The 15,491-nt window shown below is 50.2% G+C and overlaps 1 protein-coding gene across 5 annotated transcripts in view; it reads left to right on the forward strand.

Annotated features, from left to right (window-relative positions):
- The first annotated feature begins 5,839 nt into the window (after positions 1–5,839).
- RHBDL3 (rhomboid like 3) overlaps positions 5,840–15,491 on the forward strand; it is a 74,671-nt gene continuing 65,019 nt past the window's right edge. For 2 of the 5 annotated variants that reach the window (XM_040581945.1, XM_040581947.1), the window contains exons 1-3: positions 5,852–5,966; positions 7,688–7,773; positions 9,482–9,505. Coding sequence is in view for 3 of the 5 variants with exons in the window: in XM_040581941.1 (XP_040437875.1) it covers positions 5,847–5,966; positions 9,482–9,505 (144 nt within the window). In the remaining 2 variants the exon portion in view is untranslated. Of the gene's footprint in view, positions 5,967–7,687; positions 7,774–9,481; positions 9,506–15,491 lie in introns of all 5 variants that reach the window. The other 3 variants (XM_040581941.1, XM_040581943.1, XM_040581944.1) reach the window with 2 other exon arrangements.

The raw sequence follows: 15,491 nt of genomic DNA on the forward strand, positions 1-15,491 counted from the left end.
CCTTGGGGTTTTTGTGTTTGTTTTTTTTTTTTCTTTTGTTTAAGTGCAACATACCTGCCTTGGTAGAGGGAGACCAGATTGTGATAGAAAATAAGAAGGAAGACCGCTGTGATAGTGTAAGTTAATATGCAGGGATCTTTGCTCACTTGGGGCTGTTGATCTTGTAGCATCCAAGCAAGCAGGGAAGGCTGGATACTCAGACGCTTTGAGAGTTTCCCTTTTGTTTTCCTAATAGGAAATTCTCACGTAGCAGATCTTAGCACTGCTGATTATTACCACCACCACCCCCCCTCAATGCACTTCTGAAAGGCTATTTCAGGACTCCATTTCTCAAAATCTATCTCAGACTGCCAATGTACGAATGGTGAAGTGTCTCTGAGAGGCTGACTGCCCGGAGCACTGCCTGGCCTCGCCGAGGTCAGGGTCCTGGGGGGGAGGTCTGCTCTACTAAACCAGTCAGCAGCTGTGGGTTCCAAAATGCTTCCAAATCCCTGATACCGCGCTCTGGATGCTCGGTGACGGTTCCCACACACCTGTCATATTATTATATTATATTAATGACACAGCTCATCACCTGCGCCAGGTACTGGGGGGTTGTGGCTGCTGTTCCAACGAGCCGCTTGTGTTTCATCCCGCCGGGAGGGAGCTTGTGCTGGATTTCTCCGTGGGGGAGCCCGGTGGGACGCCCGGGACCTCCCGGAGCAGGTGGCGCAGCGCGGCCCCAGGGCGCGGGGCTGCGGCAGGGGCGGCTCGGGGGGCGGCCCGGCCTCGGACTGGCTGACGGAATCGTTTGCTGTAAAGGGCAGCTCCCAGGTCGCTACTGCGGTGAGTAACCGCATGTTAATTAAGCACGGTGTCGCCTGGAGAGGCGCCTTGCGGTGGCTGTTGCAGGCGGCACCGCGCCGGGGGACCTGCGGCGGCCCGCCGGTTCGCGCCACGGGGCGGCGGGAGCGGGCGCCAGGGGGCGCGCTGCGGCCGAGCTGACAGGGCAGTGGGCACGGCGGCGGGAGCGCGGCGCCTCGGCTCTGCCCTGAGGGGCGGCTCCGGCAGCGCAACCCCCGCCCTGCTCGGACACCGGCGGGGCAGGGCCGCGGTGGGCGCCCCCCCGCCCTGCTCGGACACCGGCGGGGCAGGGCCGCGGTGGGCGCCCCCCCCGCCCTGCGCGGAGGCCCGACGGCCCCTGGGGAAAAGGCGGGCCGAGCGCGGCGGGAAAGGCCGCAGCCCTGAGGGGAGGCGCTGCCACCGGCCGGGCCTCCCAGCGCGCAGGTGAGCGGCACAGGTCGCTGCGCTCCTTTATCGAACCGGGCCTTCTCCAGTGGCTTAGGGGGAGGAATTTGCTTAGCCTGAAAGTTGGGAAGAGAGCCCAAGTCCTGGAATTGAAGTGCTGCGGCTCTGCTGGGGCGAGTGGCCTCAGGGAAACCCGTGTGGCTGTGCCACCTATGCAAGAGTTAGGGTCTTCACTGAACCACTGGCCGAGGCCTCCTGGATCCTGTGAGGATTATAGTCACCGTGAGGGGAAAGTATTCTACTCACGGAGCACATGAAGGTGAAAGTCCAACGAGCTGAGCTATTGCTGTTGAGTCCTGCTTGGTAGGGAGAGGGAGCAGCCCAGTCAGCTCTGCTCACTCTGGCTCCTTAACGGTGATTTCTTTCCTCTGAGCCTATCAGTTTCCTGACAACTTCTGCTGTATCTTCCAAAACCAGACTCCATCTCCTCTTCCCATTCAGTCTGATGTGGGAATCGCCTGGCCGTGGTGTAAAGTCACTGGGAGGAACAAAGACCTCAATTCATCTTCCTTGGAGACACATCCTTCACCCCTCAGCTTTGACCTCCCGTCTGAAAGCTTGTCAGTTCAGGATTAATTGTAAGCATGACTTGATTTTATGTTGGAAATTAACCTTGAGTTAAAAATTGGTCTCCATTTCAAACAATTCTTTTAATTTTCAATGGAGCTACCCATGTGTGCGGTGATCCCATCAGGTGACAGTTAAAAAGGAGCAGAGACTTATCTTCAGTACTGTAGGGCTGACCAACAGATAGTAGAGCTCCCTCTTAACACAACCACCCAAAAAAGGATTAATGGCAAATTTAATTATTTCCCCAGCTATAACCAAAAAGGCAATTGGAACCAGTTGCAACCAATAACAGCTACTGGGGTGGAAAAGAGCTGTAGGTGGAAAGACTAGAGTCTACTTTTTCAGTGCTGGACTTGAAAAATTTCTAAGTGTAACATGGGGAGTAGGAGGTTAGAAGGATAGCCTTTCAACACAAATTAGAAATCAGAGAAGAGGTTGGACCTTATTTTTTCTCACTACTCCTTCTTCATGTATCCATGAACCAGGGAGAAGCCAAAAGGCAGCACAAAGAGTCTTAACTCCCACTGATCTTGTTAGCCCAGCCACAAGCATTACCATTGACACTGAAAGAGCTCTTTGCCACTGTTGCCTCCTGGGCACAGCTTAAACTGCAATCTCATACCGTCTGTGGTCCTTAAAGATTTTTTGCCATTTTCATGAAGGGGTTAATCTGACTGGTCTGAGCCAGTCCCAACATTGTGCTATCTAACTTCTTGCTAGGGTTGTGTTTGTGTGCAGTGTTCTTGGCGTCTAGTCCAAAATACTGTATTTTGCTTCAGAAGTTGCCTTCCAGGGCTGGCTGGCTAGCTAAGTGCTGGTACATTAATCAGGCTGGGTAAGTTGGTCCATTTAGTTCCAGTTGTGAGAGCTGGGCAGTTTTGTAAAAGCCCTTTGGGGCTACTTTGGGTGGAAAAAGGACCCATGAACAAAGTTTTGATCTGCTCCAGGAGGCTTACCTAACAGATGTTGGCTAGGTCCCTACTTTGAGGGTTTTTTGTTGCATATTCACGAGCTGACCTTTTTAGATACTTCCAATGCAGGAAGGACGTATATCCTACATTTTGTGTGCAGTAGTAGGAATGTAAAAGGTTGCCTACTTGACTGAATGGGAAAATGGTTTGGGGTTTATTATCTCAAGTTCTTTCTGGCTAAGTTTCTTCCAAAGCCCTTCTGTGTTCTGTCAGCATCTGCTCTGTGGTGGCCTACAGTTCCCTAGTTTCTCTAGCAATTACTGTTTTCCAAGGTAGAGTCACCAGGGTATGCAGTGGGGAGAAATGACAGTCTAAATTAAGAGGCTCTCACAGACTTGGAAGATGATAATTTGTCTGTAACAAAACCCCTCATTAGAATACTGTTAATTTCCTTTCTGTGACAATTATAGCACAGCACTAGCTCATATGTGCAATGTGCAGAGATATTTCCCTGAAAAAAACCCTATCGTTACCACTAGTGAAAAGCATTCCTTAGAGAGGAAAAATGAATTTCTAATTTTGCAGCAGTTTTCCAGTTTAGTAGGAGTTCAGTGTTAAGGTAAGGTCTGGGGGGTTCTCCCTGTTTATTGCATTTATATTAGACTTCATGGTTAGCATTTTCCTGCTAGCATCTGGAATCAGAGGCAACACAGAGCTTTTGACACGGCAGTCCCCAACTGTGTGAAACCTGTTACCCCTGAAATTCAGCTCATTTATTCTCTCTTTACTTTAAAAACTCGCTTCCCTCCTCCCTACAGACATCTTTAAATGATTGCTGTTTCTTTCTGTTGGCATAGCATATTTTTGCTTATCCATCTGTTTTGAAGTTTTGATGAGGTTTAGTTTTTCAATCAAAAAGAAATTGTTTTTATAATAGCTGGGATGTTTTGGCAGGGGTGGTGTTGTATGAGTAAAGTGGGTTAGTGCTTCTCAAAAGCACTGGATGTGGTAGCGCCTATTCTTACGCTTTGGGAGAGTAGGCTGGGCAGGCTCTAGACAAGCAAGAAGCGGGTGCTATGTTCAAGGAATCACCTTTAAACCTGAAGAAGGTCTGCTCTGTTTAACCAATGATGACATTTGTGGTCATTAAGGGGAAAGAAGCCCTCTCGTTCGTCAGTTGCACTGGAGACCCCTGGAGAGCTTTTATTTTGTTGTTATTTTCCCGCCTGCATACCGAGGTGGAAAAGTTCTGCTCTTCAGGTCCAAAGGTCCTAGGTTTACTTCTTGCACTTGCTTTAAAAGTTTAGCTAACCTCTTCAAAATACTGGAAGGAACATTTCTTGGAAAAGTATCTTTTGGCTAGGATTGTGATCTGCTGGGCTCAGAACCACGAACAGAGGGAATTTTAATTAAATTTAAATTTTTAACCATAGGCTCCTTGAAGATAACAGATTCATTTCTAATGTTTGTTCAGGATGGGGCATCTGGGCAGTACTACAAAATGAGATTATCTTCTTAACTCTTTCATTTGTTCCCAAAATACAGATCATTTGCAGGATTGAGGTCTCCTGCTGGTTTTGCTAAGGGATCAGATCAGGTGATGGAGGAGATCATTCCCTTTGCCTGACTTGATCAGCTGCGTGGGATGATATTTTAGCCCTTGGCCCTGACCTTAAGTTAGTGCCAGCTGCGCTGGATGCTGAGATGTGGAAACCTGCTGTTCTCTGGTGGCTGTGGGTAGGTGTAGCTCATGTGGGCATATGGGAAGAACCGTTCCCCTTTTCCTGCAGAAAGATCTTTTAGTAACTAAGAAGCTAGGAGCCAGTGGCTAAAAGCATGGACCTGTGTGGTTCCCATCATTGTGTGGGACAAATTTGATCTGGATCAAAAGTAATACACAGTACGGAGTTCATGACAGCTGCGGATGGGGGAGATGATCTCTGCTGCATGCTCTGCTAGTGCTGCATGGAGGATCCCGTTCTCGTTCCAGAGGTCTCCTGTGTGGAATCTTTTGCTTTTTTTGTTGTTAGTTTTTAAAACAAATTTGTAGAGAAAAAAGGGACTTTGGCTTGCTTCTGGCCTTGCAGCTGAGGTGGGTCTGGTCTGGTGTTGGAGCTCTTGCATCAAGAAAACATGACCTGCAGTGCAGGACCCTCTCTGCTCCAGCTCCGGGCTCTGTCTGGCTTCAGCTGTAGGTGCAGCAGGAAGCAGAGGCGCTGGCACCATGCGGATCAGCCTGGTTCTGCTCGCCCTGCCCCCTTGCCAACCTGCTATTTCTGTACTTGATTGAAAGAAGCTAAAACTGCTGGATTTTTGCCTTCGGTCGAGGCATTCCTTAAGTTCCTTGTCCAGGCTCCAGATGGTTAAGATACCCGTCTTGACATATAGGAACAAATAATTACGGTAAAAAATGTGCAACCCCACACCAGCCCCCGGCTGTGAGACTCCCCGGGACGGGGAAGTTTGCTGCGGAAAGCCCCCCTCGCCACCTGCGCAGCGGCGGGCGGGAGCGCTGAGACCGACCGGGCCCCGCCGCAGGGGCTGCCCGCTGCCGCCGCTGGAGCGCCCCGAGGGGAGGCGGTGCCCAGGCGGGCCGCACCGCCTCCCCCGGCCAAGGGGCGACCCAGGGCTCCCCCCCCCCCCCTCCCCCGCCGTGTCACCGCCCAGCCCGCATCCCCGGCCGCGCTGCAGCTGCCGGCGGTGCCCGCCGGAGCCCCCGGGGACGCGCAGCTCCCCCGCGCCGGGAAGGGCGGGCCGCCCCCCGGGCCGGGCCGGCGGGGCTGGGGGAGGCGCCGGCCCTGGCCGGGGCGGGGGGCAGGCAGCGCCCGGCCGCAGGGGCGGGCGGCGGGGAGGGGTCACCTGCCCCGCGCGGAGCCGGCCGCCGGGATGCCGCCCGCCAGCGCTGCCCGCGCTAATTGGATGTCCCTGGATGGAGGATTTCCTCCGCTCCCGGCTGCTGGAGTCATGAAGGCAGGCTGGGCTGCGCTTGAAAGTTTGCCAAGCAGCAGCTAGGTTTAATTTCTTTACGGATCTGAGGAGAAGGGGGGGGCGGGGGCTGGAGGGGGACCGCTTCCAAGCATGGGAGACAGGCTGCCGGAGCCTCACGCCAGCTCTTCCCCCGCTGTGGCTGCCAGCTCGGAGGCGGAAGAAATCGAGGTGCTGGACTCCGAGGATGTCCTACCTATGGCCGCGGAGGATGTAAGTTTCCTGTGCTCGGTGTCTTCCCCCCTTTCCCCCCGGTCGGGTTAATCGGCTCAAGCTATTTATAGACGAAGCCCGGGGTGGGGGAAGGAATGGGGCTGGTGACCCTCTGGGGGCAAGGGAAAGCCGCCGTCCCCGCCACCCTGCGCGCCCCTCGCCGCCGGCCACTGCGGGCTGTGCCCGTCCCCGGGGCCGCAGCCCGGGCAGCCCCGGCGGCAGCGGCCGGACAGGCTCGGTCCGCTCCGTGCCCGCAGGAGCCGCGCCGCCGGGGCGATGCTGGCTCACAGCGGGCTGCGGCTGGGCGGGCTGGAGAGGGGCTGACGCCTGGGCTTGAGGGGCTTCCCGGGGACAGAGAGCTTCTCCAGGGTCCCACCCGCCCGGAGGCTGACAGATGTGAAAACCGCTCCCGCTCTCGGAAGCCTGTTTCCTCTTCCAGCCCCCAGCAAGAAACAGCTGAGGAAGTTTTTTCCCCGGCTCGGCAGGGCAGATAGCTTCTCTCCATCCTCCGAGCTCTGATTGCACCTGAGGGTGGGATAACTTGGCACCGGGTCTCTGCCTCTGCTCATCCAGCCTAGAAGGACACCAAGTGGTCCTGCGTGCTTTGAATCTGCTCCTGTCAGGCGGAGCAGCAAAGCCTGCAGAGCTGAGGCGGTAGTTCTGCATCTACCGGTCCTGGAGGCTGCAGCTCGCTGTGCACCTGTCTGGGAGGGAGTGAACGCGCACAGATCCTGCATTCCTGGTGCATCCCAGGAGTGCTCGCAGCTCTCCTTCCCAGCAAACTCTGCTGGGATGAGGACTGTGCAAAGTCTCTGCTTAATCTGCAGAGGTAAGTGCAGGGTCTGTTCCTGCCTACGGAGGCATGAAGCAGTGGTACTAAATGTCTCTCTCAAGCCGGCGCTGTCTCGGGTCTTGCACCAGTATGATAGGGACCCTTGTGAACTAAGCCTCCAGCAATGGTGCGTCCCTTTTCCCCTCTACTTTTATGACACTGCTGGAGGAACCCGCATGGGGCTGCCTAGGGGCAGTGCCTGCTTCTCATCCCCCAGCCCTTCCTTCTGCATCACCTAGAATTCGGTTGCCGTTGGATTTTCCTCCCAGAGGGTAGCGGAGGAAGTGCAATTGCCTGGTAGAGCTGCATTCCCAAGGCTGTGTTCCTGAGCACTGTACAGTCAGGAGGGAACGTGTGATGCAGTTTTACCTCTGCTACAGCACTGCCAGAATGTCCTAAGAGGAGCATCCCTAAGATGCCCCTAAGAGGGGCATCCATAGCTTTCACTCCCAAAGGGTGGCTTTCCAGGAGCTTTCACAGTCCAGGTTTCCAAATCCCAGTGCTTGCTTACCTCAGACTGACCTTTCCTTCTCTGACAAATTTTGTGCTTGTCTGGATGGTCTACAGGAAAGATTCCCTGTTGTGATTCATATGAGCCCCTTGGAGTTACTCCAGCCTCTACACGAATGCAGCCATTAGTGATTCAATCCTGCCAGTGGCCTGGGAGATGCTGGAGCACTCAGTGCCTGGCAGGATTGGGCTCCTGAGACAGGAGAGACACTATGAGCTTCCCTTGGTAAAATCTAGATTCTCATCCTAGTTCTGCTACTGACTTGCTGCTTGACCTTGAGGTAGGACAGCTTGGGTTTGATCCAGCCTGCAGTGTCTCACCGTTACTTAGGCTGGGATCTGCATTGTTATTTGACTCTGGTACCTTGTTTTCTGCAAGCAACAAAATGGAGCTGGAGCCCGCGGCTACATTGGTTATGGGAAGCTGCTGAGACCTGGCAATAGATGATGTGACAGAAGCCTGAGGTATTGTATATCGTCTGCAAGTCAGAAGAGCAGGAAGTGGTGTAGATGCCCTCCTCCTCCTCCTCAGCCAAGATTTCCTGCTGAAACAAGCAGGCTACAGAGCATCATCTCTGAAAATTCAAACTGCTCTCTGCTAGGACTATGCTCCCCTGAGACCTAACTGGGGGTTGGTTTTCTGTTGTTGCTATTACATTGGAAAGCTCGATGTAAGCTCTCTGGCTTGCCCAGCAAGAGCTGACAAAAGGTCAGTTGTTTATGTGTTATTAACCGCAAAAATACTGCGTAGTGGATGTTTGGCTGTCACAGTCTTGACAGTGTATAAAAGCTCAGCTGTGATGTCATTACAGCTCTCGGAGCAGTGTCCTACAAAGCCAGGATTCAGGCAGTCCCAGAATGTTCTGTTTAAAAGACTGGGCTGATTTATGGTGATAAATTGGAGTTTATAAATGGATATAGGCATGGGGAGGAGGGGACCCAGCAACTTAACAGATTAAATGGACTTCAGTGGCCTAATATCCCACTGTCTCTCCAGTCAATTCTGCTTTCAATCTGCCTACCATGTGAAAGGAAACTTTCTTCCAAGACTAGATAAGACTCTCACTAGAGCTCTGCTTTGCATATGGCACAGTGAGGGGATTGCTTCTGTGAGTCTGATGTTTGTTATTTTACTCATTTTGCTTTTCTGGGAAAGTGAATGCATCAGAAACAAAGCGTGCTAAACAGCACTTCAGATAGGAGAGCTGAAAATCTGCAAGGTCTTTTCTGGGGACCCCAAGCCAGTGGTTACCTCGCTGTTGCCCCATGGAAGTTGCTCTCCTTTTGGCTGTCACCCAAATCCAGGAGAGATGAGAGAGAGCCTTAAATAATTCATTAGGAATTTAATCTGTTCTGTGGGACAGTGAGGCAGCAAGCCTGGAATCAGAGGGGTGACTTGACATCAGGCTTTCTACAAAGCATAGATCGGAGCCATTTGCTAGCTTGTTTTTTTCTATTCCCAAGCGGCAACGACTTGTGGAGTGTTCACATGGTTGTCAGTGTTGAAGTAGAGCTCTGTCTTACACAGAGCTTTTAAAGCAGATCTGCTAGAACAAAACTTGTGGGGTAAATCCTTGTCATGGGCTCTCTCCAGCCTTCCACCCTCCCACCTTGTGCAAGAGGAATTACCTGTTTTGCAGATGTGGACATGTGAGGCTCAAAGAACTGGCGGGTTATCAAAGACCTTGTAGCAAGTCCCGGCCAGAGCTGGGAGCAGACAGCAGGCAAGGCTCTGACAGCCCAGCAAGGCGGTCTGTGGGTCAGTGTTGGGCCAGAGGATCTCAGAAAGTGATCTGAAAGACCATTGCTAGTTCCTCCCTCCCTTCAGTATACACCGAGCTTTCTTCATCTCTGTGAGTAAAAAAGCCTTTTATTCCTTGCTTGCCCACAAGTAGACAAAGCAGGAGAAAAGAGAATTAACACATGAATGTTCTGAGTTCATCCTAATTTGGATTTGTAAGTGAAAACTGTCTTCCCTGTGGTTGGTAGATTCCCTCTGCCTCCTCCCCCGGAAGGGTAGGTGATTCTGGGATGAAGAAGGATGTTGGGAATGGCACTAAATCATTTAATTATTTCTCTATTCAAATATACTTCTACAGTTTGCTGCATGTTAATGTCGTTGCTCTTATACCTTCTTTTTCTTCTTTTTCCTCCCTTATGCATTGCCTCTCAGCACTGGAAAGCCCTGTTTGATCAGGTATGTGAATAACTGATGTATTGTCTCTGTCTCGTGAGCAGAGTCTAACCTAGAGTTAATTTTCCCTGTACTAGATTTTCCTTGCATTTAAAATACAGCCTAGGATGCTCCATGCTCCCAGTTCCCAAGATGCTGGCATGCAAGTCATAATTACCACTGCTGCTTTGGGCCTTTCTCTCAGTTCCTCTTCAGAGTAGCCAGGGACAGAAGTGGGCCCAGCCTGGCCATCCCTTACTACAGCGCGCAGGGTCTGATCCGAGGTGCTGCAGCAGGTGCTCAGCTTGCTACCAGTTGCACTCTCCTGGCTCTGTGGGTTAAAGGATCTTTGACTCTGAGGCAGGCAAACTAGGACCTGTAAAACCAGTGCTGGATTCTTTGAAATGGCTCCCCAGCTGCTAAACTGACTTCTGCGGGATTACATCCTCCAGGGAAGGACCTGCTGCTTTAAACTTGCACAGAATTAGCAGAGTATCTGCTTCCGTACCAAAGGCTGTGGTTGTGTCAGGTAAATGCCTTGGGTCAGATCTGTAGCTGGGTGAATCAGCACAGCTCTGTAGAGCTGAGTTATAGCTGCTATGAATTTGGGTTGTGGATTCTAGTTTGTGAATTATGCTTTTAGCTGCTCTGACGTGTTTGCTTTGTGGTGTTCCTTCCATCTGCCAGGATGGAATGTGAAGCTGCTATAAACTGAAGGATTTTTCTAGGGTTGACTTGCTTCTAAACTGAGTGCTGAGTTCTAAAGAGAGCGCTGCTTTTGATGTCATAAACTTTTGTGCTGTTGTGTGTGCGTGTAAATGTCACCTTCTGTAAGGGAGCTTACTCTGATGCTGGGCATCGTCCTGGCAGTACTAAAGTTCAGATGGGATTTCATCCCTGCTTTATGAGGCGATAATCTTGCTTCAGTGTCTGGCTGAACTGCAAAGCCAAAAGCTGTGGTGTGGTCTCTGTGAAAGGATGTCCTTGGTACCCTGGGGGTCCCGTTATCATTCAGCTAATAACTGGACTGCCTGTTCTGATGAGTGCTCGTTTATACCCGGTTAGCCGTGACTGACTGCTTATCCACGTGTCTGGACTGCAGTACATTTGTTGTTGTACAGTCAAGCAAGCTGGCAGTTGGGAATTGGGTTACTATAATTGTTGATCGTACCTAGATTGTGCGGTGTATTTGAATTTGTTGGGGCTTGTAGGGTATGCTGCCACTCAAAAGGTGGATGCAAGATAAATTGCTTGTGGTCTGGGTGGAATGTTTGTTTCAGCCACTTTGAATTCTCCTCCGTCTCGAATGTTGGCCTTCATCTGGAGTCTGATTCTACAAGCATCCTTTGAAGTCATTGAGCCCTTGTGGGATGGGGCTCTTGGCTGGTAGCTACTTTGGGCTCAAAGAGAGGAATCTGTAATTTCCCACTGGACTTGCTTGAATAGTTGATGGGGTTTTTTCCTTCTTTTTTTCTTTTTAAGGGAGGGGAGAGTTTGACATCTGGATTTACAGAACATTACCCGAGTGACAAGGGAATGGGCTGTAAAGGCAGACCTTCAATAATTAGCTATGTTTCAATTAGGGCTGCAGCTGAAATTTAAGCCTTGTCTGTAAGGCTTTATTATCAAAGAGAATGCAACCTGTGACAACTAGTCTAAGTCCTGAATAAATCAATAACGTCCTTGTTGCCTGTGGGCAAAGCCAAGGAGCTGATGTCTTCCTTGAGTGTTATATCAGCAATGCAATGCAATTAGCCCTGCCGTGAATTTGCAAGATGCTGTTTGTCGTGGAACAAGGTTGCTATTCCCAGCAGCTCTGTGCTGGTAGGAGCAGGGAGTGTTTTGTTTAGCACTGATTGGCATCCATGTGAAACATGAGGACAGTCTTAATACCTAAAGAAAGCCTGTGTGTTGAAACTCGGAACAGTTGCACCTCTCCCTGGGAGATATGACCTGGCCTTATGTGTACTTAGAGCGGGAATGGGTGGCCGAAGATTCACGTGCCCTGTGCATTTGTGACTTATGGGCTGGGATTGAAGTTTGATAGCCACCCTCTCAGCTAAGACACGTGGGCCTCTGCATTCACCACCTCCCAGGAGAGCAGCAGAGCAAGAGAAGGCTCTGGAGAAAGAGTTAGAGCAGTTGGGAATTCACAGGCAGGGAGTCTGCAAGGCTCTTGTTTCTAGGGTGGTGGAGTATGACAGCAAACAGTGTGAGGGAGGGTTCAGCAATTTCCCTCTAGCCTTTGAGGAGGAAAAGAAATTATTAATGCCTTTTTTTTTTTTTTCTGTGGTTAGATTTTTAAAATTACTTCTATTTAGGTTTACTTATAAAAAAAATCAGGTTTCTATTTAGACATACAAAATTAAAGGGTTTGTGTTTTTTTAATGACCCCTTCCAACATCTTAGATTAAAAATTCAAAACTTCTTGATGAAAATTGCTGCTCAGCCATGGAACAGTGCTTTTTGCTTGTTTATTTTGGGTGTGAGGAGTGACTGACAATGCTTTCTGGAGGAGTTTATCTAAGCCGGTATGCTGGGAACTCTGACTCAAGCCAGCATCTCCAGCCACTTGCAGAGTGCTTCTTTTCAAGAAGTAAAAGAAAAATTTGTCAGCAGATCCAGAACTACTTCCTAGGCTTTGAAGTACAAAGAAGCCCCTCCCAGGGCAAAGTCCTGGCTACACTGAAGCAAGTACCAAATCCCTCCTGCATTTAGTGGGGTCAGCACTTCACCCAAGAGTTTGGGAGCAGGCAGACTCACGGATTTTCAGTGCTGCAGCCAGGCAGTTACAGTACAGCTGCGGCTTCATACTGTGCTTACGAGATGTGTTTATTATGAGGCCATGGCCCTCGGGCAGCTCTAACTCACTTTTATATGGGAACTTTTATAGAGATTCATACATTTATTTATTGTGCTCATAAACACCCTCCACCCCCGCACACACATTAGCTCCGCATCTGCTGCCTTCTGCAGAGCCTGTACTGTCGTTGAGCTCTCTGTGCTGTCTCTGTGTGGAATCCAAGCTCTGAGCAGAGCAAGGCATTGCCTCTCTCTATTGCTCTGTGATCACTTGGGGGGTTTTCATCATTTGTTCTTCACTGGCCAAAAAAACATTGTTTTGTTCATCTTCTGGTAAAGTTCAAAGTGTGACAATCCCAGGAGCAGGTTCTGACAGTTTCACGCTTCTCTGTGCTAATAAGATCCCTTATTAACGGCCTTGCATGCAGACATGAGAACATCTCGCTGTCCTTGTTGAAGCAAAGTTGTCTGAGGGTTAGAGAGTGAGTCTGCAGATGAGTCTCCCGAGGGGCTGTTCCTGCTTTGCTGTGTCCTTTCTAGGGCCTTGGGTGCCCTTCTTTGCCTCCATGTCCCCGGTGCCCCTGCTTTAGAGATGACTGCAGCTAATCGGTATTATCCAGCCCTTGGCTGTGCTGGGTGAAAGGTGCTATCTAGGAGGACGATGTTAATTTTTAGGACAGACCTGCCTTCTGAAGGTGGCTTTTAGCCATGTTAGATGCCAAGAGCTTGTACCACCTTCTCTATTTCCCCATCCCCCTATGGCTGCTGAGATTTCAAGGGTGAATTAACATTATCAGCCCTCATCTTGAAGTTCTCACTTCTTCTCACCCATACCCTGGTTTGTAGTCATGACAACAAACTTGTTTTAAATAGACACACACAAAACTCTTCAAAAAGACCCTCCTCACTGGCTCAGCACCTTGATCCTATCACTTGTCAATCCAGGCTGTGTTTTTGTTGCAGCTGCTTTAGAAATCCTGGATTCCTTCCTGAGACTTGTACGTGGGTGTGATGGCAACAGATGAACAGAGTTTATGGGGAATGCAGAGAGATGCCAAGTTACCCAGTGTGTGTAGGCAGCTAATGGAAAACCTGAGCTCAGAAACAAGGCTGTAGAGGTATCCTGGACCAGACATGCACTTGCCAGGAGTTCAGTTGCTGACACTACCAGTAGTGGGTGCAGCTGAACCTGCTCTGCCATAGTCTCATAAAACATTGAAATATGCTTGAAAATATGCTGACTTTGCAGCCTTCTTAAATCCAGGGCTGGTTCCTGCACGATGGAGGTTGCAAAGCAATCCGTAAAATCAGGCTAGCTATTATCATGGTTGGTGGTAACTGAGAAAAGGAATTGTTTTGAACTCAATGATCTTTTATGTTAACTGTGTCCCTTTTCTCTGAGTGGCCTTTAACGTGGGCAGGACAAGCGATTTCCCACACTGTAAGATATTCCAGTTTGTTTACTGGGGCACTGTTGAGCTAAACATCACACCTCACTTTGAGAAGTTTCCCTGACTATTGTTGCTGGCTAAACCCTGCCAGCTGTGGCTGGAACACCTTGCCAGGCAGGTCTTTCTGAGCTCTAGGCAGTGACTTGTGCCTGGAGATTTTAGCACTTTCTCGGACAAATTGCTTGGGTCTTATTGCTGGTTTGTGTTGGTTACTGCGAGCAGGAGGAGCCAAAACTACAAGATGAAGAATAGGAAACAATGGCAGTGAGAGCAGCAGTAGAGGCAGGGGGTTGAGCACAGGGTTGTATGCAACCTTGAAGTCATTGCCTGAAGTTTTTACTATTGCTGCCTTTTTAAGAGCAGTGTTTGTCAGGATGTATGTCTGCATTTAAGTGGAGTAGTGCTGCAAAGAGGAGGTTATGGGAACTGGAATTACGAAATGGTCATAGACTTACTACTTCATCTCCTGATGTGAACTGGAGAATCAGAGGTACTGGTGGGAAGACTGTCCATGGTGATAACAGATTAGCATCCAGGCCCTAGAACCAGAGTCTGCCTCGTCTGCTATATTAGACGCCTCTGTGAGCATGACAAGAAATTTGCCCCCTTCTCCGCCTCCACCAAGCCGTGCATTGTAAAGGGGAAAGACACTTTAAAAGCTACAAGGGTCTCTTGGCAATGCACGGAGGGGGTTCTGCATCTGCCCCACGCCTTGAAGTCTAATCTCATTTACAGTTGTCAGCGTGGGCTGCTGGAGGAGATGAAAGGCAGAGGACAAGGAGGGAGAATAGATTAGTCTCAAGCAGAGGGCACTGGGAGTGCACCTGCTTCTGCTCTGCTACCTTGAGGAGGGGCAGCAACAGCAGCTGGGCATGTGTCATCTGCTGCTTTTTGAGGCGCCCAGCCATGGAGCACACGATTAATGACTCAAGGGGCTGGGCTTTTGTGAGCGATAAAAGCCCTTGGATTTAGGCAGGGCTCTCAGGCCTTTTTTTTTTTATTCTGAGCAGCGCCATTACTTTACATTTTTCAAGTGGTGTTTTGGTCGCAGGGAGCTGCTGTCTGCAGCCACAATGCTTCCCTTTCTCCTCTCTCCCCAAACTGGGCTGACCTTTGTCATGCAGCATTAACCCTTTGACTCCTTCACTTTGGGTTATAGGGTTGGGGAAAAGAAAGTCTCCCTTCAAATTCATTGCCCTGTGGACAGACTTGAAGGGAAGAATGGGCTGGTAAGAGAGGATCTGTTTTTGCTGAAGGAGATTGGCTTGCTGATGTTGTCTGGATTATCAACCCCTCACTGCCCTCTGCCAGAGGCTCTTTTGCATACAGCAGCCCCCAGGAGAGAGGGGAGGGGAACTTATCCTTCCTTTGGTCAAGGAGGGAAACTGAGGCATTCAGCGGTGAATAGATGTCTGGGAGACTATTCCCTTTGTAGGGTCATGTCCTGTCCTTTACCGTGCCTGGATTAGTCTGTGTCTGTCCCCAGTGTTGTTACAGTGAATGGCATTCTCCCAGCACTTCAGGGCTTATACCCAGATTTGGCTTTTGGCCATGATACCCTGGAGTGATGACTTGGCATGAAAAAGCTACATGGAGGTCGTTAATGACCTTCCCACCTCTTGCAGGATGAACAGCGAAAATTCCCCGACTTCCTCCTTAATCTTCTAATACCTCTGTACATTGAACACCAGCCAGCCCTTGAGCTGGCTGTGGGTCTCTGAGATTGTCAGTATTTACACCTTCCCTACAGTGTGAAA

The sequence above is a fragment of the Falco naumanni genome, chromosome 1, assembly GCF_017639655.2.
Source record: "Falco naumanni isolate bFalNau1 chromosome 1, bFalNau1.pat, whole genome shotgun sequence".
Lineage (NCBI taxonomy): Eukaryota > Metazoa > Chordata > Aves > Falconiformes > Falconidae > Falco > Falco naumanni.